The sequence below is a fragment of the Rhinolophus sinicus genome, linkage group LG07, assembly GCF_036562045.2.
Source record: "Rhinolophus sinicus isolate RSC01 linkage group LG07, ASM3656204v1, whole genome shotgun sequence".
Lineage (NCBI taxonomy): Eukaryota > Metazoa > Chordata > Mammalia > Chiroptera > Rhinolophidae > Rhinolophus > Rhinolophus sinicus.
Window position 1 is genome coordinate 11,531,528 of NC_133757.1, and position 25,268 is coordinate 11,556,795.

The 25,268-nt window shown below is 38.3% G+C and overlaps 1 protein-coding gene across 3 annotated transcripts in view; it reads left to right on the forward strand.

The window, feature by feature from the left end:
- Positions 1 to 25,268, forward strand: part of SHTN1 (shootin 1) — a 102,016-nt gene that overhangs the window by 52,710 nt on the left and 24,038 nt on the right. For 2 of the 3 annotated variants that reach the window (XM_019725250.2, XM_019725249.2), the window contains exons 10-14: positions 7,542 to 7,695; positions 9,647 to 9,746; positions 14,925 to 15,007; positions 21,633 to 21,742; positions 25,113 to 25,166. In XM_019725250.2, the coding sequence (XP_019580809.2) occupies positions 7,542 to 7,695; positions 9,647 to 9,746; positions 14,925 to 15,007; positions 21,633 to 21,742; positions 25,113 to 25,166 (501 nt within the window). Of the gene's footprint in view, positions 1 to 7,541; positions 7,696 to 9,646; positions 9,747 to 14,924; positions 15,008 to 21,632; positions 21,743 to 23,521; positions 23,593 to 25,112; positions 25,167 to 25,268 lie in introns of all 3 variants that reach the window. The other variant, XR_012498396.1, reaches the window with a different exon arrangement.

The window sequence follows — 25,268 nt, forward strand, 5'->3', positions numbered from 1 at the left end:
CTTCTTTGTAAACAGGGAAAACACTTAAAAAGAACGCATGTTGTTTCTTTTTATTCAGCTAATATGCTTTTTTTGATGGAGAGTATAGATTCATATAGGAAAAGGAAAAAAAATCTCATTTTTCCAGTCCTGAGATAAGTACTATTAACATTTTAGTGTATATTTTTCTGATCGTAAAAAAACAAAACAAAACAACCTTAGATATACATTACATTGCTTGTTAAATATGTTTATCACCTATATGGAAGACAAAGAAAATAACAGCAAAATAATTTTGTCTTTACCCATGGATAGCTTATAAGCCCCTGAAGATGCCTTTCTACTCGCACCCCTCCCTTGGATTTTTATCATTTGTTTATAGCTTTGCCAAATCCATATGTATCCCCAAACGGCATATTGTGTAATTTTGCATGTTTTTGAACCTTGTATAAATGGTATCATTTTGCATATGCCCTTCTGTAGCTTTCTGTGTTTGTGAGGTTGTTGGACTTGGCTCTGGTATGTGTGTTTTCACTGCTGTATAATGTGTCGTTGTGTTTATACCAAAATTCATTTTCCAGTGTCCTTTTTGGTGGACATTTGAGTTTTCTCCAGTTTTTTGCTATTCCAGGTTATGCTGTTAGGAAAATTCTTACACATGTCTCCTAGCGCACATGTCTAAGAGTTTCACTAAGGTATATGCCAAATATAAAATTTTATCTTCAATTTCACTACATAATGCCAAATTAGTTTTTAAACAGATTTATGAGATTACACTCCTATTAGCAGTGTATTTGTTCCCATTGTTCTCTGTCCTCTCCAAATTTGATAACGTACTTTTTAACTTTTGCCAGTTGCCTTTTAAGGTTTTTATTTTCCATTTCCCTGATTACTAATGAAGGTGAGTATCTTACCACATGTTTATTGGCCTTTCAGACATGTCTTGTCTTCTGTGGAATGCCTTGTGGATATGTTTTGTATGTGGCTTTTAAAAAACAAAAATGAAATCATTCAAAAATTATGAATGCCTTTGCATTCAATAAATACACTTCTATGATATAATTTTGATGACAGAATAATATTTCTTGTACATACCATACTTCACTGATCCTTCCTTGTTGGACCGTTTAGATTTTTTTACTATTTTCAGCAACAATGCAGAGAGCATCCCAGCAACTAAATATATATATTTATGATTTTTTCTCTTAGGAGAATAAATACATTTCTAAAAGTGGAATCGTTGAGTCAAAGAGTATGAATAATTTTAGATTTTTGACTCGATTGCCCTCCAAAAGGTTTCATCAATTGATATTCCAACCAACAATGGTTGTGGGTGCTTATATGCCTGTATAAGGAATCTTTCAACACTGTTTTTCATCCATATTCCTGATAATCTGTGTGGCATATTGCTCGTTTTCTTCCCCTTGTCTTCTTAAGTGTCCATGCTGGCAGTAGAAGAGTATGAGGAAATGCAGGTAAACTTGGAACTGGAGAGGGACCTTCGAAAGGAAGCCGAGTCCTTTGCACAAGAGGTAAGTTTCTTGTAGAGACCTCGTTTTTTATTTTTAAAAGCACGTTGCAGATGACACACCAGAATATTTTTTAAGGTTGAATTATAACATTACTTTGAATTAAGGATCAGCTGATTTAGGGAGGCAGCTGTGGAATAGTATCAGGTTCACCGAAGTCGGTGTCAGAAGATCTGGGTTCAAATTACCTTAAAGCCTCTTGGAGTGTCTCTTAGCCTCTTGGGGCATCACTTTCACCGCCTGTAAAATGGGTGATGTTACCCACCTAACCAAGTGGATTTTAAATTCAAATGGCATGATTTTTCAAAGGTATTTTGTAAACTCTAAAATGCTTCATAGGGGAAAGAAATTTTCTTTCGGGATACCTACAACTTGTGATGGAAAGTTTAGCTTGAGTGTAGGATTTTTCGATGTTTCAGATAGCCTTACGAACGAATCTAGGTTCATCTTGATATGCCATCTCAAATAGCAGTGCCATGGTATTAGTCTTTCTCTTTGGCTACCTTACAGTGCTGTCATTATGTGAGCTGATTCTTCCACTTGCTGTGAAAACATTGCCATGTTGTACATCCATTATCGCGTCCTTTCACCAGCCAGAGATAAGCTCTGAGCTTCTCATGTTCCGGCTTACCTTTGTTGACATGCAGTCATTGGGTGTTCCATGTCTCTGGCATTGGTTTCCAGGGAATTGATGAGGTACCAGTTGGCTGACCTGTAACAGCTCATGATGGGGAGCTGATCCGCATGAGATGTCCATCGTGTATGAATATTTTGAATCTGTGTGTATACTGTAGGTTGAAGGAGAGTAGCGAAGGAAATGAAAAACATTCTTAGGTGGAAGTACCCACAGGATACAAAGAAGACAAAGCATGGGGTTATGCAAATGACATTTGAAAATCAGATTATGGTTTTGTGCAGGAGTCTTTCTGTGCTTGAATATAGCTGTGCTAGCAATGAACTCTATAAAAGGTTTAGCCCAAGAAGATCTGATTTGAAATACTATGATTCATTTTATTCAGAGAGCTTAATGAAAGGTGAGTAAATATTGTTCTCTTAATACTTGGAAGAAAGAAAAAAAGAATTGGAGTGTGTCACAGCCCTTTGGAAGAAGCTGCAGCAATATAAATAATGGAACTAAATAAACAGTTGAAGGGGATGGAGAGTAGAGATAATGTGAAGACGCCTCCATTGCAAAAATGAAAAGGTTGGCTGATTTTTGACCTGAATGCCAGGGTCTTATTTTGAGAGACATTTTCAGTTTTCCATCTGTTGTTTATAAAATGCTGTTGGAATACAAAGCAGCTCAAAGAAAACTTGAAGGCCATGCAATAGCAGAGAAGATAGATGGAAGAAGCAAGATTCCACTCGGAATATGGAAATGAATGATTTACTCTGCTATTCACCTGGGAGCAATTGGTGGGAACAATGATGCTGACATATTCACCCAGAATGAGGAGAAAGATGTTTGCAGATGGGAAGCGAGAACAGTGATGTTACTAATAGCATACATATTTGCAATGGTGCTCAGTAATTGTACAATACCTAGATTGGATTTACACCATAGTGAGAAGAAAACTATTTTTAAAAATAAAGCTACTTAAGAACCCATATATCTTTCCTTTTACATGGTTTACAAGTTCTCAGATTTTCATCAGATGACTATGGCTAAAAGATTCATGACTTAGTTTAACAAGAGAAGTACCAGCTTTTTACATTTTGTTCCTTATTACGTTCAGCAAACACTGTGTTAAGCCAGCCACTGTGCTGATAGTGGGAATATAACGGTGAAGAAGGCAAATTTGGGCTCTGCCCTTTGAAACTTACTGTCTAGAGCTTTAAAGTTAATTTACTTGATATATTTAATTGCAAAAGGAATATATATGCTTTGTAAAAATACAAACAATTCTCAGATGTATAAAGTAAACATTGAAAGCTTCTTCCCTGACTCCTGCTCCCCCCTTGTCCTTTAAAAAACAAAAACATGATCACCTATTGGCTGACTTGTGTAGGTATTAAGGGGAAAGAAATAACAGGTGAATAGAAACTAATGTTATTTTCAATTATAGGAAGTTGTGGAGATTAAATAAATAGTATATGTAAATTGCTTAATAAAGTGCTCGATACATATTAATACACTGTTTTCCTTCTCTTTTTTTACCTTCCTCTCGTTAACTACTTCCATCACTGGAGAAAACTAATTGGTTTAAAACAAAACGTTAGGTCTAGTAAATAGAAGATAAGATTGTTTAGGTTGTTAGGAGCTTGGGCTTTTAAAGTAGACAGATCGGGGTTTACATCCTGGTTTTGTCCTTGGAAAAGTTGCTTAATTCCTCTGAGCTTTAGTTACCTTAGTACTAAAAACAGGATAATATTTACTAGTATCTACTTGACAGCGTTGTTCTAAGGATTAGATGATATAATATATGTAAAATGATTACTGCCATAAGTATCACATAATGTTTAGTAAATTTTAGCTACTCATAATAGAAGCATTTAACTCATAGATTGATGGGAGGATTAAAATAATGCATATAAAGTATTTATTTGAGTACCTGGCATAAGATAAGTTCTTTGATAAATATTAGCTACTACTATTAGTATGAATGGATTTTAAAGTCGTAACAAAGTATTAAAAACTGAAGTATAGGAATACATTTTTGTACCTTGTTGAGGCAGGGATAAAGGCACTAAAGATTGTGTAAAAGTTGTGAGAGAAATCAGAGCAATCATTACTTCTAAGACCGTTATAGTATTGAATTCAGAAATTGACTTTAACTTTTTAATAAAAACTCCACATACTTGCCCTTTGCTTCAGTGTCAGTTGAGGAGATAATGTGAGATTGGTTAATCAGTAGGTATGTTTTTGTCATTAATTTTTGTAGATGTTCATTGAGCAAAACAAGCTAAAGCGACAAAGCCATCTCCTGCTACAGAGCTCTGCTCCTGACCAGCAGCTTCTGAAAGCTTTAGAGGAAAATGCAAAACTCACCGAGCAACTCGAGGAAGAGAGAATTCAGCATCAACAAAAGGTAAAAGATTTTCTCCTGGAGTCTTCACACACACACACACACACACACACACACACACACACAGACACACACACACACACACACTCTCTCTCTTAAAATGAGAGGAGTCAGTCTAGTCACTTTGAGTTCCACATTTTGCCTTACTAAGTTACCAAGTCACCTTTTACAAAAAAATAACTATCAGGGAGTGGCCGGTTAGCTCAGTTGGTTAGCGTGTGGTGCTGCTAACACCAAGGTTGCCAGTTCGATCCCGACATGGGCCACTGAGCTGTGCCCTCCTTAAAAAAACCAACAAACTACCAAATGAACTTAATTTAGTGCCCAACTGAAATTTATAGCGCCCTATTGTAGAATGGCCTTTAAATTGTCTAAAAGATCAGAAGAAGTGAGGAAAATAGATACAACTCAAAAAGAGCTTGTATAATGCACACAATGCACCATTTGGAAATTTGAGTTGATTGTGTTTTTTAGAGACTGTCTACCCTAGGAGAGTATTAGTCTCAACGAGTGAGTTGAAGGGAATAGGTTTAATTCCAAGAGGGGGGAAACATCCATGTTAGTAGTCATTGTTTGCTTAGAGAAAATTTCTGATGTTGTAAAGTTGCACGAATGTGTGTGTTTAAAGACTTCCTAAGTGGTGATTTCAGTTTGTTGGAGTGGAGCTATTCCAGCTGACATGGCCTAGCTTGGTGTGCTAGGCAGAAGGGATAGTCAGTGTGGAAGGGAAAGTGAGAAAGAGGAGGCAGGACAGACGAAGAGATGTAACAAGAGCTTCCAAGTTAAAGAAGCCACTTAAGAAAGATTACGTCAATATATATCCTACTTACAGAGTACCTACCGTGGTTCCCTGAAAATAAGACCTAGCCGGACCATCAGCTCTAAAGCGTCTTTTGCAGCAAAAATTAATAAGAGACTGGGTCTTATATTGATTTTTGTTCCAAAAGACGCCTTAGAGCTGATTGTCTGCCTAGGTCTTATTTTCGGGGAATCACGGTAGTTTGTGAAGGAAAGGCTGTTCGCTGCTATTTATTATCACCTGTCGAATTCTCTTTATGCAACAAAATTGACAATTATTCCTGGGAAGTTTCTGACATTTTTACAAAGTTGGTAGTGAAGTAGAGTTGATTTTTTTTCTTTTTCCTCAATAAGAAATGGTGGTATATGTGTAGAGAACCTCTAGATCAGGGGTGTCCAAACTTTTTTCAATGTTTTTTACCAAAGGCCATATGCGGTAAAATACACAAACAGCCGGGCCACTCACTCGAGGTGAAGTACATATTGCCTCACCTGGTTTATTTAAGTAAACTAGATATATTTTTGGAATTTGCTGCGGGCCAATTAAAAATGGATTGCGGGCCGCAGTTTGGACACCCCTGCTCTAGATGAATAGTGGTTACCCCTGGGAAAGAGGACTGGAGAATAGGATGGGAAGGGCAGTGTTTCCTTTTGTCCCCCCCCCCCCATATACTAGAATTACCATTTTAAATAAAGAGAGAATAAAAGAATGTTTTCTTTAAAATTTAGCTTATGCTAGAATTTTTTGGTTCTGAAAAGTCCTACTTGTAGTTAACTCATTTAGTACATAACACATGCTTAGAACCTACTGAATTGAACTGAGGTATAGGACTAACTAAATTGTTGTGTGGGTGCCTTGTTGGGGTAGGGGGAAAGGTACTAAAGATTAGGTCAAAGTTATGAGTGAAATTACAGCGGTCGATACTTCTAATACTGTTATGTTATACCGTTATTCTGTATAATCTTTCATGTGTGTGGTTTAGAATAATTCTTACCTGTCTTTAAGTTCCCTTGCAGATTCAGCAATCTTTTAAACACACTGTATTGTTTTTATAATTATAAAAAATAACATATGCTACTTCTAATAAACTAATTTTAAAAATATAGAAAAAGTTAAAGAAGAAAATTAAGAATCTCTTATTTTGGTGCATATCCCAATGCTATGTAAATATATAATTTTATGAATATGGTTTAAATGGAATCGTAACATGCATACTGTTCTACAACCTGACTTTTTTTTCAATTGGTAATACATCTTCCCATGTCAGTGTATAGTGAGCTATGTGATTTGAAATGGTTGCGTAGGTAGTATTTCATTTAAGAACACACAAGAATTTATTAAATCAATAATATTGGCGGATGCTTAGTTCCTATTTTTCCCTGTTACAAAGAGCACTTTAGTAAATATATTTGAACACTTCTCTTACTTTTTTTTTTTTTTTTAAAGATTTTATTGGGCAAGGGGAACAGGACTTTATTGGGGAACAGTGTGTACTTCCAGGACTTTTTTCCAAGTCAAGTTGTTTGTCCTTTCAATCTGAGCCATCTGGGAGGCAGCTCAGCTCAAGGTGCCGTGTTCAATCTTAGTTGCAGGGGGCACAGCCCACCATCCCTTGCGGGACTCGAGGAATTGAACCGGCAACCTTGTGATTGAGAGTCCACTGTCCCATGTGGGAATCGAACAGGCAGCCTTTGGAGTTAGGAGCACGGAGCTCCAACTGCCTGAGCCACAGGGCCGGGCCCCCTCTTACTATTTCTTTAGAACAAATTCTAAAAGTAGTATTACCGAATTAAAGAGCCTTTCCTTCTTTTATTTTATTTTATTTTTTAAGATTTTTAGTACTTGTTACCAAATTGTACCCCCAGGAGTCTTTTTAATACTACGAACTTTTCTCTTGAAAGTGGGTATGAAAGTATTCATCTGTTTTAAATGAACTTTTTAGGTATGATTGATTTTACCTTTTTGACTCACATTTAACAATGAAATTATCTGGGACATAAGTCTCCAGTAAATTTATATTGAATCAGATAGCTGATAATAATTTGAAGTATTATCTGTATCCCAGAATTTTCATAGTTTTTAAGATGGATATGGAATCTCTTTGCTATGAAGTACAAAATAAAAGGGAAACCTTTATGTTTTCCCTTTATTTTCCTTGACACACAGGAAAAACTATATCACCCCATAAAGTCTGTTTATAACTTATAGGTCAAAGAATTGAAAGAGCAACTAGAAAACGAAACACTCCACAAAGAGATACACAACCTCAAACAGCAACTGGAACTTCTAGAAGAAGATAAGAAAGAATTGGAATTGAAATACCAGAATTCAGAGGAGAAAGCCAGAAATTTAAAGCATTCCGGTAAAAGCACTGAGTAGGCTACTATGTCTTATTATTAATCTCCCATTCCCAGTACAAAACCTGGCATATAGTTAGTCCAGAACGTTTACTGAACGCTGCCTATAGAAAAATACCAGGATTTGTTTTTGAATTCTTTCATTTCTGCCTATTCCAGTTCACTACAACGGCCAGTATAATCGAATGATTCATAAATATTTAGACTTCTCTTTTGGAGTCAGAGACTTTATGAACATCATATATAGAAGTAAGAGACAAAAATACCGTTAATATGGGAAGACCAAAATTTCAGCATTTCTCAGGGTTTCAGTGATGAGTGTTTGTTAAGTGCTTATTTTGTTCATTTTAGGGTGCGCATTAAAAAAGGAATTAAGCTTTTTAGATTTATGCCACCTTCATCTTTGGCATCTAATTATACACATGAAATGATTCTTACAATATCACACCTAAAATAAAATGGGCAACAATATACATATTAAATGGAAAACTTTTAAAACACCAGGGGATACTTAAATCAAAGGATTTATTCATTCAGTTCTAGAAAGCTTAACAGGAATGTGTGAGTTAGATTACTACACAGGGATAAGTAATAAGTTTTTGTTGGAAGGTAGGTAATTTAAGGAGGCAGGTCATTCCCTTTATAACAGCCTCAATATTCACTTCAGATATTTCTGGTTAATTTTATACTAGAATTTTGAAATTTGTACAGAAGAACCAAGTTGGCTTTCTTCCTTTAAAAAATATTCAATGCTTTCTAATCCACGATGAAAATTAATTACAATTTATTTTTTAAAAATCTAAAATTAAGAAGTATTCCATTCTTTTTAGTGAATATCAGGGCAGCCTGTAGTGAAAGCCGCCTATCTTTGTTACAAATGGAGGGGGCAGATGCTAGAGATACTTGAGATTTGATTTTGAACGTTTTATTTAGTTTCTGCCGTGTGTGTACCCAGCCATACCCTAAGGTACTATAAGAAACAGAGAAGAAAAGAAACCATGCGTTTTGTCCTTGAGGAACTCAGACTCCCTTTGGGGATAGTCATATGCATATGGAATAACTAGAGAATTCTCCGTGTCAGAGAGCTTAGCCCACACTGCTTATTTAAATATTGAGAATAAAAACAGATGGACAGACCATTGAGGGGTACAGGCAGTCATGGAAAGTGGAATGGCTGTGGAGAGAGAGCGAGCTTCTCCTGAGTGCATACAATATTCAGATGTAGGCCCATTGGAGCCCATATGCGTGGTATTTCCATCTGTGAGATACATTTAAATTGTGCTCCTTGAAGTAAGGAACTGTCTGGAACAGCACCAAGCACAGGCCCTTTCACGTTGTTGATGTGTAGTAAATAATTGTTTCATTAAAGACTTCAGTGAATCGAATGACTATATTTCAGAATGTTCTTCACAAGAACAAACAGTTTTTGAGTTACAGATATTGGAGAGTCTGAGTCTGGTTAACATCAAGAACACTAGGATTTGCCGTTTTTGAATGAAATTAAGTGGAGGAGGAAAGCATGCTATTAAAATTCAGTACTAAATGTCATCTTTAAAATTAATTCTTGGTCTATAACACTTTAAAAGTCAAGTATTAACAATTTCTTAGTGTTTGAGTCATATATCCCATTGTTAACAAATATTTCTTCAACCTACTCAATCCTTACTTCCCACCCATCCAGCCATTGTCTTGGTTTTTTTCTTTTCCATAGTTGTATATGCGACAGCAAAAAGATGGTAACGTTTTCTTGTAACGTATGTTAAGGCCTCTCTTGCATTCGTGATAATAGGCTGGACGATGATAAGTTTCAAAAGTTCTGTAGTTTCATATGGAAATTTCTAACTTTGCCTTTGCCTTGGTAAAAAGAACAGGACTTGGAAAGAGGTTATGTTTATTCCTTTGCATGTGTTAAGTTGCTTGTTTCAGCTCTTTCCTGAACGTGTGATCTTTGTGCAGTTGATGAGCTCCAGAAACGGGTGAACCAGTCCGAGAATTCCGTACCTCCGCCGCCACCTCCACCACCACCGCTGCCGCCGCCTCCTCCCAACCCTATCCGGTAAGCGCCTCCAGGAAGGCCGTGCTGCGTGCAGTGTCCTTCCTTGTCAGACAACCAGAAGTGTATGTTAGTGCTTTTTTTTTTTTAAAAATACTGGCTTAGATTGCGTCATTAGAGGGATGGTGAAAAGTATGAAAGATACCAACTGGGGTGTCGGAGAATTTTCTAAAGACCAGTGTATTATTCCTTTTGTGTAATGGAAAGGGCCTAAAAAGACACCTGGCAAAGGCATTCTTGAGGCTTACAAGTGTTCTTCTGTTGTTGATGGCTGATTCCTTGTGGACGTTCCAAACCCAGGAGCTAGACACTTAAAAATTTGTTTTTGATAACTTCAGTTGTAAAATTTCATTCAGTGACGTTAGGATTTCCTTTAACCGGAAGACCAAGGAATTTTGAGATTTTCCAGAATGTTTTTATCTTTTCTTCTCTCACAAATGTGAATTTGAAAAGCTCTGGTTTGTTCAGTTATTTGAAAAATGAAAGCACCAACCTATACGAAAACTTAACAGTGCTGACTGTTATAAACTAGTAATTAAACTAAAAGTACTAATTATTTTTTTATCCTTACCCTCATATTTAAACCTTTACTAATGCTGAGAGAGGAACCTTCCATAAGAAGACAGCATTATTTTTAAATTCTTGTGACAGGAAGTCATATATGCAGGCAAGAATTCACTGTTTCTGAAGCCTATGGTGACTCGATGGTATTGAGCGCCAGAATTAAGCACAATACACCCTAGGAGACTGAGTCAGATTTTGCCTTCTTTGTGCTTCTTCACTCCACCATGCAGAATTACGTAAGATAATCCACTTGCTGTGGTAACAGCGTACCTCATCTTGTCATGATGTTAGCTGCTTCCGTATAATTTAGTCTTGAACAAATGGAATTTAAAATTTTGCTGGATTTTTACCTTTCATTAACTCATGTGATTTATTTAATCCTTTCACACAGAGAGGCCATTTATTCAAACTTCCTACCTTTGCCAATCCATCTGAATAGAATGTGTAGCATGTTCCTCCCACACGACTATGAAAATGGGACTTTGCCTTTTAAAAACGTCCTCATTAGTTTTCCTTACTGAGTGGGATATGACATAATCTACTTTAAGCCATTGAAGTGGTTAAAGCAAAATAATTTTTACACGTGATCGATCCAAGAGTCAATTGAAAGAATTTCAAGTATTTTAAATTCTTTCTCTCCTGGGTTGCTAAATCTGTAGGATATAATGTGAATTTGACATTTAAAATGGAAAATTCATCACTTTGATCTTTCTCTAAGGTCTGGAGTTTTGAGCTGATAAGAAAGGTCACTTCTGCCTATGAGGAGGGAGAACTATTAAAAAGTGATTATAGTCTTGCTGTTGGCCTTTAATTTTTAGTCTCAGAAATCTTGAGAGCCCTTAGAATTAAAAGTAAAGTATAGCCTAAATAGAGTATTTTTTCAAAGAGCTCTTTATATTACATTGAAAAATGAATGTAGGATTCAGACTATATATCTAACGCATGAATTCTTTTATAAGGCCCTTTAAAGAAAATTTTCATTGAATACATGATTTTTATTTTAAGATGAATTTAAAAAGTATAAGACATAATTTCTCAGTAGAAAGAGATTTTTTTTCTTTGGTAAGGAGTACATTCTTGTCAAAGAAATGTATTTGCATATGTATTGAGTTTCAGGGGAGTTTGAACCCACTAATCAAGGTTTTCTATCTTTGTTCCTGAGCCATTTGTTTTACCCTGATGTATATCATGGATAGAAATGAAAGTGGGGAAAAAGAAGATGAAGGCCTGTGGCTTTTTTAAGTGGCCTTATTGCTTTCTCCTCCTCTTCCTGCTCGTTTGACCTAGAGGACAGGTGGGAGAGACGGAAGAGAGGAAGAAGACATACTTTGGTCATTTCATACTTGTGGTGGTGAAATTAGGACAGGTCCTGAGCAAGTGTGGCTCACGGGGGAAGGGTAGGTTGTTTTAGTGTATTAGAGTTCTCCAGAGAGATGAACCAATAGGGTGTATGGGGGGTGTACACATACATATATAAATGAGTGTATGTGTACATTCATACATATACATCATATACGTATACATAAACAGATTTCTTCTAAGGAACTGGTTCCCATGATTATGGACATTGACAAGTCCCAGCTCTGCAGGGTGAGTCAGCAAACTGGTGACTCAGGAGAGCTGATGGAGTAGTTTCAGTCCAAAGGTCAGCAGGCTCGAGATCCGGGAAGAGGCAATGTTTCAGTTTGACTCTGAAAGCAGGAAAAAACAAATGTCCTAATTTAAAGGCAGTCAGGCAGGGCAAATTCTCTCTTACTTGGGGGAGGGTCACTCTTTTGTTCTATTCCAGCTTTCAGCTGATTGGATGAGGCCCACCAACTTTAGGGAGGGCAATCTGCTTTATTCAGATTACTAACTTAAATGTTAATCTCATCCAAAACCCTCTCAGAAACACCTAGAGTCATGTTTGACCATATATGAGTACCCTGTGACCTAGTCAAGTTGACTCATAAAATTAAGCATCACAGGAGACATGAAGAACACTTTAAGAGTTTCAAGGTGAATAGTCTCCATTGAATTGTTCTGTCTTTGGGGGACACTTACTTGAGGCTTTTATCCATTCAATTGAAGTGGCTGTGAAATGGGGTGATTTTAGACAGCGATTTGGATTATTGGTCCCAGATGTCTCACCGGTGTTCTCATGTGTCCTGTGAGAACCACTCTGGTTATTTATATCAATCTCCAACTTATACTTTTATTCAGAACATTTAGAGTAGCACGTGCTCTCATCTACTTAGGAGGTTTGCAATGATGACCATATATTCTTACTTCATTTATGTAAATATATATGAATATTCAAGTCGTACAAATAACTAACTGCTTTGTAATCTTGATGTACACCAAGGCACACTCTCACAGTCTCCCCTCAGAACCAGAGGAGGGGTCATTGTAGTGTGATGAGAGAGAGGAAGGAGAGCCTCTGCTTAGTGAGCACCCTCCCCAGCGCCACCCTGCTGTGGAGTGTCAGCCGACAGACATTGACGAGTCCTGCCTTCATTTGACAGAATAGGAAAAAAAAAAAAAAGATCGAATAAACTTTGCTTTCTTCCTGATTTCTCAAATAAAATGTGCTTATTTTAAAGTTCTGTGTAAATTAGAATTTCTGACTTTTGCGAAAATACTCAAATTCCATTTTGGGCTCTTATGAGCCCAAAGGAAACAAATTAAATGAAGTCAGAAGCCCAGTGATGGATTGTTGCCCAGTTGGTGAGTCCTGGAAACTTTGCAGGGTAGAGTGGGATGAGGTGCAGCCTTTCTACTGTGCTTGTGGGAGATTTTTCAGTGTGTTTGGGAAGCTTAAGAAAAGGCACATACAGAGGGATTAATAATATAACCGAAGGTAGAAGTGAGAAGTAAAAAAAAAACAAAAACAAAACTGAAAATTATAGTGATTAAGACACATTGGGTTGTTCTGACCTCAGAGTTACTGTGGATCCAGTTGCCCCTTTTCCTAGAGGCAACATGATGCTTTTCCTGTCCTCCATTGCTGGTGTCCCAGCTTGTCTTCCTCAGGACTGTATTTTGTGAAATGCAGTTTACCACACTGAGGACATTTATAATGTAGTTGAAAGAATTCAAGAATTCTTGATTCTTTTGTTTTTTTTATAAACTTTTTTTGGGTGAATGATAACATGTAGAAATGTATGCAAATTTACGTATCATTTAAAAATAATAAACATCCATATAATCACTGTCTAAATCAAGAAATAGAACAATACGGGTGCCCTAGACTTTTATCCTTTTTTTAAAGAAAAGTTTGTTTTTGTTTTTCTTATCTACATCTATATCTGAACTATAAGGACACACACACACACACAGACACACACACAGATCCCTAAAGTATAGGTGTGTGTTTGTGTGAGTATATATATGTACATGTATGTATATATACATATATATATGCTTTTTAAAATCTATAGTTGGAATTTTGCTGTATTCGTTTGTGCCTTGTTTTTTCACTCTACATTATTTTGTAAGATTCATGTTATTTTGTGAAGCTAAAGTTCATTTGTATTCATTGGTAATACATTTTATGAATGTCCCAAAATGTTTATCCATCGTGGCACTGACAGACATTGAGTTATTACCAGTTCGGGGACAGTGTGGAAATTCTACATGAACATTCTTGTACGTGTATCCTGGTGCTTGTGTTTCTGTAAGATATGCAGAAGTGGAATCATTGGCTCACAGGCTATGTGTATCTTCAGCTCCACTGGAGAATACTAAATGGTTTTCTAAAGTGGTACTGTTAATTTATACACCTTCTTCAGTTTGAGAACTCCTGTTATTCCATAAACCTACCAATACTTGATATTATCAGACTTAACATTTCTTGCCTATTTGATGAGTGTGTAGTACTCAGTGTGGGTTTCATTTGTGTTTTCCTGATAACTAATGAAGTCAAGTACCTTTTGGGTATGGGTATGGGAAATTTGGACATTATCTTTTATGGAGTTTTAAGGGCTTTGTTCATTTTTCTGTTGGGGTATCTGCTTTTGCTCATTGATTTATAGTTTCTCTGTATTCTTTATGGTGTCTTTTATATATGGAGGTTTTAGAATTATAACGTGGTCAAATTTATCATAATTTGGATTTTATACAGATTTAAAAAATATGGACCAGGTAGTTAGTGGTCTAAATCTGTTTTATCCGTGAAATATCTGGTCTGTGTCACACAGCTTCACGTGTTTTCTGCCCATATTTCACAAATAGATATTTACCAAAACTATTCCCTAATTTTCTCATCCTTCCCTCTCCCTCAAAGGTATTGCATAGATGGCTATTTCTGAATTTTACATATGGACATTGAAATTTTTTCTGTATCTGTTTTGCTTTGTAAATAAATGTCTATGCATCATATTAGTAATCACAGAGGTTCCCATATTCCAGTAATTAGTTTGTTTCCACACAGGAAGGGATGAGATACGTTTCTCCGCCTTAAAGTGATGAAAAGTTTACTAATTTATTAAAAGTGGAAATTTTGCTTATATTCTAGTTATACATTCATGCATCTAAAGAAGAGTTGGATTTTACTGATCATTTAGAATCTATATGCGTTATTTCTTGGATCATAAGGCATCTGGTAATCTCCTGTCGATCTTTTTCTCTCTCCCAAAGATCCCTCATGTCCATGATCCGGAAGCGATCCCACCCCAGCGGCAGTGGTGCTAAGAAAGAAAAGGCAGCTCAACCAGAAACAGGTAATTCTCACTCTCCTTGCTTTAATCTCAGTGGCTGATGGTTTATAATTTTTCACTTGTTCACATTTGTTGAGTTCTTTGACTATGAACAAATTGTCATGGGAGAAATACGAACTTTCCAGCTATAAGAATTGTCTTGGCATAGAATTAACCCCTGGTCATCCGCAGAATGTAAAAAGAATTTACAGGACTCTACAAGAGTAAGCAAAAATTTATTGAAAGTTAAAGAGAGAGAGTTCTGGCAAAGGGAAGTTTTGCCAGGGCAGAGCCCGATAGGGACAGCACCCCAATGAGGAGTGCTGGGGTATTATATTTTTCTAAGCAGAATGTAGGGTGCTTGTCAGCTTGCAGGGGTCTGTCATTACAATTGTCTTCTTCTGGGAATTGTCCTGTTCCCGTCTATGACGGATGTCAGCTGCAGGAGGTTGCTGTTGCAATTGGGAACTGTTCTGTTCCCATCTACGATGGATGATTGTTTGTGTGCAGGGGGTTGCCGTTGCGACTGGGAACTATTTTGTTCCCACCTATGATGGATGTAAGGTGCTTGTCAGCCCGCAGGTGCTGTGCTGGCCAGGGGAGTCAGAGCCAAGCGGTTAATGTTTAAGCTCGCTCCTGGCAGCTTACAGACCTGCTCCTGTTAACTCTTTACTTGTCTCATCAAGAATGAACCAGGCAGCAGTCATTGCCTTCACGTAGCTTATTGTCTAGACCAGGGGAACATGGACACCTTTCCCTGTAAGGTGACGTATGCAGGGAAATGTGTTTTCACAAAGGGAGGAGGTACTTTGGGTATAAAGGAAAGAGAGGGAGTAATTCCAAATGAGGGGCTTGGGGAAAGTCTTTGTAGAGTTGATAGCATGTGAGCTGAGACTTTATCAAGTACCTACTATGTACTGCAGGGCTGCGCCCTGGTGGTACAAGACAGGAAGTAAACAGGTATTTATCCAATTAAATATATAACTATTTCAATACAATATTTGGTCAATACTGTGGAGGAGGAATACAAATATTGAAGCGATTGTGGGTGTGGCCTGCTGGTGTCAGAAAGTGATGTTTAAGCTGAGTCGTTGTGGATTTCGAAAGTCAAGGTGAAGGTATTTAGGGTAAAAGCAGTTCACAGAGAGGGGCAGCAGATTCAAAGGTCCAGAGTGGGGAAAGAATCTGGCATAGTAGGAAACTAAAAGAAAGTTGGTGTTACTAGAACATAAGATGCAAGAGATGAGGTCTGACACGTAGGCAGGAGCCAAGTGCTGGAGGCTATGGTCAAGATTTTGCAATTTACCTTAAGGGCAGTAGAAATTTTAAGTAAGGGTGTAACACGATGAGATTCATCTTTAAAAAAAAGGGGGGGGGCCTGCTGAAGTGAGAGAACAGCGAACGGACTGTAAACGAAGGCGAGTGGCTGTGGGGAGACTTGCAGTCATTCAGATGAATGTTGATGGTGGCTTCGAGAGGGTGGTAACAGCAGAGACAGAAAGAAATGGAAAAATTCGGGAACTATTCAGGGAGGTAAAATTCACAGGACTCTGATTCATTAGAGACGGAGGGAGGTGTTGAGGACAATATGAAGAGATGGAAATGGGGAGGGTGGAAGAACTTTCCTGTTGAGCAGGGGTCCTGGGCGGCCAGGCGCAGAGTCAGTTCAGAGCTATGGGCAGGTTGGTGTGCAGCCACCGTGAGAGCAAAAGCTTGAAGTGTAGGAGCCAGGTCTTGGGCCTTTATGCCTGAGAACGGTAGAACCCAAATTAAATTCAACAATGCTTGCCCAACAATTATTAGTTGGCAATAATGATAGATGTGCCTGGTTCTAGCCCAGACTGGTGTAGACTTCTCGGCTCCCTTTTCCTGCCTCCAGGTTTCATTGCTCCAGCCCAGGCATTTTCTTATCATTGGCAGTGCGACATTCTCAGGTCATAGGTCCAATCACGTGTCTCACGTTCTATGCTTCTCTCTGCATCAGAGTAGCATCCAGACTCTCTCCTAATCTGCTGATACACAGTGCTGTGCTTTTGCTTCAGCCTCATTTCTCATTGCATCTGTGCTACCTTATGGTTGGACTGTTACCGCCAAACCTCCTGCGCGCTTGCTCCTGTCTTTCCTCGTTCCAGAATTTCCCTCCTGCCCTTCCTCCGTCAAAGCTCCGCAGACAGGGTGCTGTTTAATTCCATATTTCCCGTGCAGCTTCCAGGCATATTGTCTGTGTTCTAGGCTCTTTCTCATCTTCCTCTTTTTATTAGTATTAGTATTAATAATCCCAAAGGAATGGCTCATTACTGTCTGTTGCTCCATATTTTGTTACTGTAAGGATGTGATGTCCCACGCCAGCCTCTGCTCTGATGTCCATGTCTCCCCTCGCCCAGCAGCTTGCACACTCTCAGGGGTCACTCCACTCTGCAGCCTCCCCCAGCTTGCATGCATATTGAAGGAATCCAAGTTTAGATTTAGTGTTTTCTTTCTTAGCAAGGACCTCGCAGCACCGTTACAGACCAAAGCTGTTTGGTTTTCTCTGTATGAACTGAATTTCTGTGCCTGCCTCCTGTAGCCTTTTGGAATAGATTCCTCTGCATGGTAGTGCAGCTGAGAGGCAAATTCTGCTTTGCACAAGGTGTTGGAAGATTCAGAAAAAGTCCTGCCCTGGCGATGTGCAGGACAGCCCTGCTCCTGTGTTTTTGGCTCTACACCTTCCTTGACCCTGTAATTAAAATGAAATTTTTGTGCGTTGCGATCTTATTTTGGGATGACTGGTAAGTCTTGGAGGGTTAGGAGGGCAGTCAGAACAGAATGATTTCCCCTTCTAAGTAAATTACATTACTGGCTAGGTCACCCTCGACTGCACCCTTAAATTGAAAAACAGTATTCTAGAACTTATTCACCCCTGATGTGAGAAACCGTACAGTTTTCTTTAGGAAAAATGAAGTTTCATTTACAGTTCGTGAAATGTGGTGGTATTTTCTCCCTCATTTTGAGCTATTGGAGTTATTGCATTTGTACCTTTGGGAATCTAAGTAGAGTTATGACGCAGAAGTTGCTCATGAGATTTGAAACTGGAGCCACCCTAAAATCGTACTGCCTTCAGTGACACAGGCTATAGCCACACGTGGCAAGAGGGGCCTCCATGGTGGGGTAGTTATTTATAGTGTCTTGTTAATAGTTCACACTGAAAAGCAGTTGTCGAATGAGTGCATCAACAATAATGAAGTGCCTAGTGAATGGATATAGAACATCAAACACTGGGGTTGTCTGTGGCACTTGGGAGTTTGCATTTATAACCTAGGGGCCCGTCTTGCTACCCCAGTGTCTTATGTTACCAAGTTCTGGTGGCTTCTGCTGTACAGGGGTATGTTTTTCAGAGCTTAGGAATGGAGGAAATTTGTTGCTAGGTTATGGCTCTTCAAAAACTTGATTGTGGAGAAAGTCTATGGAATATTTTAGAAGTAGTTTTAACGTCTAAATATGAGAAATCATTAGACTTGGAAGTTAATAATTCTAATTTGGACAAGAATGCATTTATTCCACAAGTTCTGAGATTTCAGAGGTATGCCTGCTGTTTATCATATAGTTAGGTCATTAATTTGTTGACAGTTTCTTACCTCAGTTTGCTAATCTGCAGAATGGGGTAATAGTAGTTCCTGTTTCATAGGGTTGTTGTGAGAAATAATGAGTCTTACAAATGTAAAGCATTTAGAGTAATACATAGAAAATTCCCAAAATGTTAGCTAAAAGAAAAATGGACAGAGTACTAACCACCCTTTGAGGAGCAGAAGTCCTCATTTAGCAGGCTCTTGTAATCACTGCAGTGAAGGAAATCTTATGACCTTGGGTTAGATTCAAACTTATTCAACCATAATGTGTTCTTTAGAAATTTTGTACATCATGGTGACATTTTAAAAATGTTGGTGAAAGAGAAAAGTAATCCTGTGGCATTTAGACATTCATTGTAGTTTCTTCTAGGTAATAACAAAAGGTTTTATTGAGCAACAAGGTGATGGTTTTGTCTGTGGGTCTTTTTCTTTTTTCTTTAAAGGAACTAACTTATTTTTGAAGTGGGTCTTAAAATTTAAGCCTCAATTAATTACATGTAGCTTTCTGATCCAAGACTGACCTTGAAGCACTAACTCAAAGAACATTTGATTTTGTTTTCATGTGGCAGTTCAATAACATTAGACCTGTTGTCTTCATTTGTCCCTTTTCTTTAATTTCCAGTAGCCTGCATATTTCTATTGTTCCCCTGATTACATGCTTTTGTGAGACAATTACCAACTGCGTGATTGCAAAAAAGAATTACAAAACATACCATGAGCTCTCCGTTGGTGATTCTTGCAGATTTATTAGAACTGCTTAATAGTTTAGAAGTTCATATAGATTGCTTTTTGCTAGTTCAAAAACAAGGTCAGTGAGAAAGAAAGCTTGTGTAGCTAACCTAGTGCTGCCCTCGTATTGTGCCTGAGTAGGGAATCTGATAAGAGTGTTTTCTTTTCCTTAAGACCAATTAAACCTTTACATTTGAAAAAGACTGAGAAATTAAAGCCTGGTTTGTAATCTGTACACAATACAGATAGTGGCACTTCTCTGAATTATTACGATGATTCTGGCAAGCAAAAATAAGAAACTACTTTAAATTCCTGCTATGTTAGATGCTGTAGCAGATTTGAATGGTGTTGACCATAATTCTCCATCTGTCTGCTTTAATTAGTTTTTGTATGGTGCATTTAATTGGGTTTCAGTCATTCCTTACAGAGTCCTAAATCTGTTTGCAGGCAGTATTCCTGTTGCCGTGCAGCTCTTCCCAAGTCTCACTCAGAATGGCAGTGTTTTTGAAAATCAAATGTTTTTTGAAGATTTTTTTTTTAATTCCCAAGAATAAATTTCACACCCATACCAAGTGCTCGAATAACAGATTGGGATTTTATCTCCCCTGATTTTGAATAAGGTCAGCAACAGCACTGTGTAGTGTATAATCGATACTCAGAGATGGAATGAGTGAGTGAATGAGTGAGTGAATGAATGAATTTCTATCCATGGTCATTTTTCTTGTTGATGTGTGTGAATCACCAGCAGAAGCTGCTCAGGAAGGTGCTACTTAAGGGCACACAATTGATCAACTCACAGTTGTGTTTTTTTCATGTACTGGTGGCTGAGGGCTGACTTTGGTGCCAGGTTGCCCACTTTGCTTGGCCAAAGGTACTTTTTTGACTTGTGGATCTGAAAAATGCTGTATGGATGTTGAGAAACTTTTAATTCCCAGCATTTCAATGGCTTGCGAGGATGACAGGGCACCAGTGGAAGTCAGGACTGTATCAGAAAACCTAGGTTATACAACGAATGTAGCAGTGACCCCATCACTGTGGTGCTGGAGAGGTTAGGGTGATGGAACTGTCTGGACTCTTGGAGTTGCTCCCCTAGGCATGTGTGTAAGAGGACTAGCCACCCAGGTAGCAGAAAAAGCAGCCATGATTTAGGTCTTCATAGGGCAAAACCTGCCACAACAGTTCAGCTTGGGTATATAGCTGTGATTGCCTTCATTTAGAAGCTATCTTTTTGGGGCTTATTTATTTCTGGTCAAATAGTAAAAATATGACTAGTCGTTTAATCCAGAACTTTACAAGTCAGTCAGTAGGTATAATAGACACGTGTTGAGTGTCCGCCATATGCCCCACCATGTGGAGTCTTACTAAAGGGCTAAGTGGAAGGTCTTTATGAGATATTGAACCTTAAATACATTGGCTGCAGTGAGTCAGATGGCGGTAAACACAAGATGTAGAACTGTATTCATAATGATAAGTATTCTAGAAATGGTTCATTGCTTTTGGTCAGGCTCTTCTGCAAGAGAGGGAAATTTCACTATTCTGATCAACAGGTTATATTCATCTCATTGATACATGTTGCAACAGCATTATTGTTTTTGCAGCAAAATAGTGCAAAGGTTAGACAATAGACAGGTGAAATTTTTAAATCAAATTTAATTGCACTCATTTATGGATGTGTGTTTTCTTTTAACATTGATAATTTTAAAAGACTGGAAAAAGGTTTGCTTAAATGTTTCCTTCCCATGTGATTCCTAAACAAAAGATGGCAATTTAAAAATAGATTTTACCTATTTGCCACTCATCTTTTGACTGAATTTCTTTCAATAAGTAAAAGATCTCTTTGGTCTTTTATTTTCAAGTGGGCTTTTTGATAGTTATTCCTTCTTTGGGCTGATTTCTCTGACATATGGTGTACTATAAGTTATAAAAATATCTTTGAGACAAAGATGAATGATTATTTGAGGTTAGTTACAAAGTTTGGTTTTTAAAGTCTTGTAGAAATTGTCATTATGCTGACAAATGGAACAAAATCCACCTTAATTTTTTAACATAGATGATCCAGTGTTGATTTCCAGGCTACAAATTGGACCTTAAAATTTATAACTCTAATTTTTCAAAGCAGATCTTTTCTTAAAAAAATTTTTTTATGAAGAATATGTTGCTACCTGATAGTTAACCTTAAATTGTTGGCATTTTATGACTTTTCTGAAAAATGACTGTGTTTAATTACAAAGTACAGTCTTTTGAAGTCACCAAAAAATAGGAAGTAGTTGTTTTCTTGTAACATAAGATGATTTATGTGTGTGTTCTTTGAATAGCTGAAGAAGTCACAGACCTGAAGAGACAAGCAGTTGAAGAGATGATGGATAGAATTAAAAAGGGAGTTCATCTTAGACCAGTTAATCAGACAGCTAGACCGAAGGCAAAGGTATGGAATGAATAAACTCAATGCTTTTTCTTACCCTTGCTGTTTTTTTTTTCAAACGTGAAATTCTGAAATGTGATGCAAGCTACATCAGGACTTAGGATAAGGCTAATGTGCCATAAAAGCCTTTACTTCCATAACAGCATGTTTCAGGAGGACTCTATGTGACCCATGGGAGCCCTAAACCATCAGAAAGTAAGTTCTGTTATCGCAGCGCTGTCATCAGCTTGAGAGAGATGCTGATATGAACTGTTGTACCAAACAAACAACAATTATTACACTGTTTCTTTTCTTTAATTCCTGATTCGTATAATTTTTCAAGTAGTTATTGAGTATCTACTATGTATCAGGTACTGTTTTAGGCACTGAGGATAAAGCAGTAAACAGGTGAGACAAAAATCCTTGCCTTCCTGAGGCTTCTATTATAGTATGTGGGGGAGGGAAAACTGGGGGTAGGGGGTGGGTTTACGTAATAATGCCAGAACAGACCTAAGACAACTTTTGAAAAATGGTGAGATTTATGATTGTGAATTCACAAATTTCACAAACCTACTCCAGGTCACTTCAAGGAGAAAAATTTGCGTATATATACCTCATCAGCTGTCTTCTAAAGTGTAAGACCACGCTGAGCGCTAGGATGTATCGAAGCACCTGGGGTCCAGTTCAGTGCTTCTCCCTTTCCTTTGTATGTCTGGCCCACTTCAGTAGACCCAATAATACAATTTTTGACATTTTTCTTGAAAACGGGTTTTTCCTCACTCTGTAAGGTAGCAGCAGGTGGGTTCTCCTTTTAAACCAAACTCTCTGGTTCTTTCTGACTCTCAAGGATACCCCTCTTCAGCTGTTTCAATGTCCCCAAGTATTGCGACTGTTCAGTTCCAATTCTGGGCTTTTAAAGTTGCCACTTTGTCACAGGCAGGCAAAATGGCCAGGCAAGGCGGGATGGTCATGGGGTGAGCTGTCTGTGGAAAGGGGCTAGGAAAGATGGAAACAATGCTCAACTCCAAGATTGAAAGGGAACCTGGGCCAACCATGCCGAGTAGTTCAGTTGGGAGCTCGTGCTCTGAAGCGGTTTTCTAAGTCAGGGACAGAACGCAGAACTGGGGGAGAAGCTGAGTGTGTAGACAGTCTGGCACCGCTGTTTCCGTGCTGGTGTCTGATGAGTGAGTGAAGAGCGCTGTTGGAGGTGGGCCTTTGCACGACCCCAGCTTCCCAGGCTTTTTCTCCCCAGGTGCAATGGCGCCTGCCTCACCTGACACACAGGGTTGTCAGGATCAAATGGAGTCAGGGTTTAAGTAGAACCTGTGAAAAGAATACATTTTTACGATTTTCTTTTTTCCATAAATTTTATTGGGGAATATTGGGGAACAGTGTGCCTCTCCAGGGCCCATCAGCTCAAGTTGCTGTCCTTCAGTCTAGCCGTGGAGGGCGCAGCCCTGCTCCAAGTCCATTCTCAATCTTTAGTTGCAGGGGGCGCAGCCCACTGACCCTCGTGGGAATCGAACTAGCAACCCTGTGCTCAGAGCTCGCGCTCTAACCAACTGAGCCATCTGGCCACCCCTACATTTTTATGATTTTCATGGCACAAGTATTTTGGAAAGAATACGTAAAACCAAGCTATTACTAGAGAAAAAAAAGCAATGTCATAAAGAAGCAGAATTAGTTTAGAAAGACAAATGTTGAAAACTTCTTAAATCAGAAGCAATCAATGCTCCATATGTACTTTCATTTCCAGAACATCACTTTGTCCTTTTTCTTTTTTTGCCATGACTTTTCCAACAGTTACACATTATTTAATGTCAATTCATAATCTGGAAGACAACAAGGATCAGTGGACGAGTGGGTTTTCGCTGGTAATCATTGAACTATGTAGATGTAGTGATGAATGGCCTGCCTGGTCAATAACCTTTAAAACCAATGGTCACTGCATGCCTGAGTACAGACTTCTCCCCGCAGAGCTTTCCTGCAGTGTCACCAGTATGAGAGTATGTGGTCCAGGCTTCAAAGGCTTATGCCACCAGAGGGCAACTTGAGTGGCATGGCGGCGCTTTTGAGTATGGCTTTAGCCAGGATGTTCGTTCAGAAGTCAAGCCTGTCTTGAGAACATGAATTTAACTGCATTTTTTTTTCTAAGTTCCTTGATATTGATGGTGGTGCTGGTGTGGTTAAAATGAGTATCTTCGAGCTTTTGACTGGCACTTATGACTGGCACTGATGGCATGCGTATTTCACAGAAACCTACGCTGTGAAAGTGAAATGCTAAAAGTCTAATTTGTACATGAGCAGCAAACCTCTCTCTCTCACTTTTCCCTCTTACTGTTCATTTACAAAAATTGGAATAGGATCTTATTCTTTTGTTATCTTTGAGAGGAGAGGATTGCAGGCTGCTATGAATCACCTCCTCTTCTTTGATGAGAGAGAAATTAGTCTTTTGTCTTTTCCGGGAATAAGAGGCCGGAGGGGCCATTTCACTGTGTCTTGCAGGGTTTCTTTTCATCTCTGAGGAAGTTTAACAGAGGAGATGAGAGGTCTTTTCTGATCTTCTTTTTCATGAGGACCTTATGCCAAATTCTCCCTCCATTAAATTGGCTGAAGGATCCACAGAGACTGCTAGGTATGATGGGGCAGGTAAATGTTACCCAGAACTTAATTTCAGATTATTGTGTTCATGGTGTAGCCAGAAGAGAACTGGGCTTGTAATCAAGACACTGACTGAAATGCAGCCTTCCTCAGGGTGTAACTTTCCTCATAAGTGAGATGAAGTGATTGGACTACACACCCTCTGAAGGCTTTCACTGTTTGCTACCCAGTGATGCTGCCATTCTCCCGTGAGCCAGATTCTTTGCTGAGCCCTGCTCCTGGCTCAGTCCTGCTGTGAAATTCATGACGTGGGATGTGCCAGTGCCCTGCCTGCTGGCTCTGGCCTGGAGCTAATGGAGCTGAGAGAGGTTTTCTGCCCTGTCGCTTGCTTTCTGCTCTGCTGCCTGTCTTTTCCTCACTTGCTGGCAGAAGTCCAGCAACGCAAGTGGAGAAAAGTTTATTGTAAAAAAATTTGGAGTAATTTGGAATTAAGTCTTTGAAATCTGGTATGTACCAGATCTTTTCTATGTATGATAATGATTAGAGGTGACAAAATGATATTTAGAAAATGGTAGCTTGCGTCCTTTTGCGTTGAGTAGTACTTCTAGTTTTCTATATAACTCACTTGGAAGCACGAACATGTTTAATATTTTTTCTAACTGTAAGACATAGACCTAATTAAAAATATATATATAGTCAATATAAGCTACCAACACTTCGCCATATAAAAATCTTGATGCAGCATTTTAAAACTGATTTACTCAGTAATTTTTTTTTCTTTTTACAATTGTAGCCAGAATCTTCAAAAGGCTCTGAAAGTGCAGTGAATGAATTAAAAGGAATACTGGTAAGAATAGATCTCGGTTTATTATTTAGTTAATGGAAAAATGAAAGTATAGTTTTGAAATCTATTTTAATGAGTAATTGATTTTGATATGTTTTATTTCCA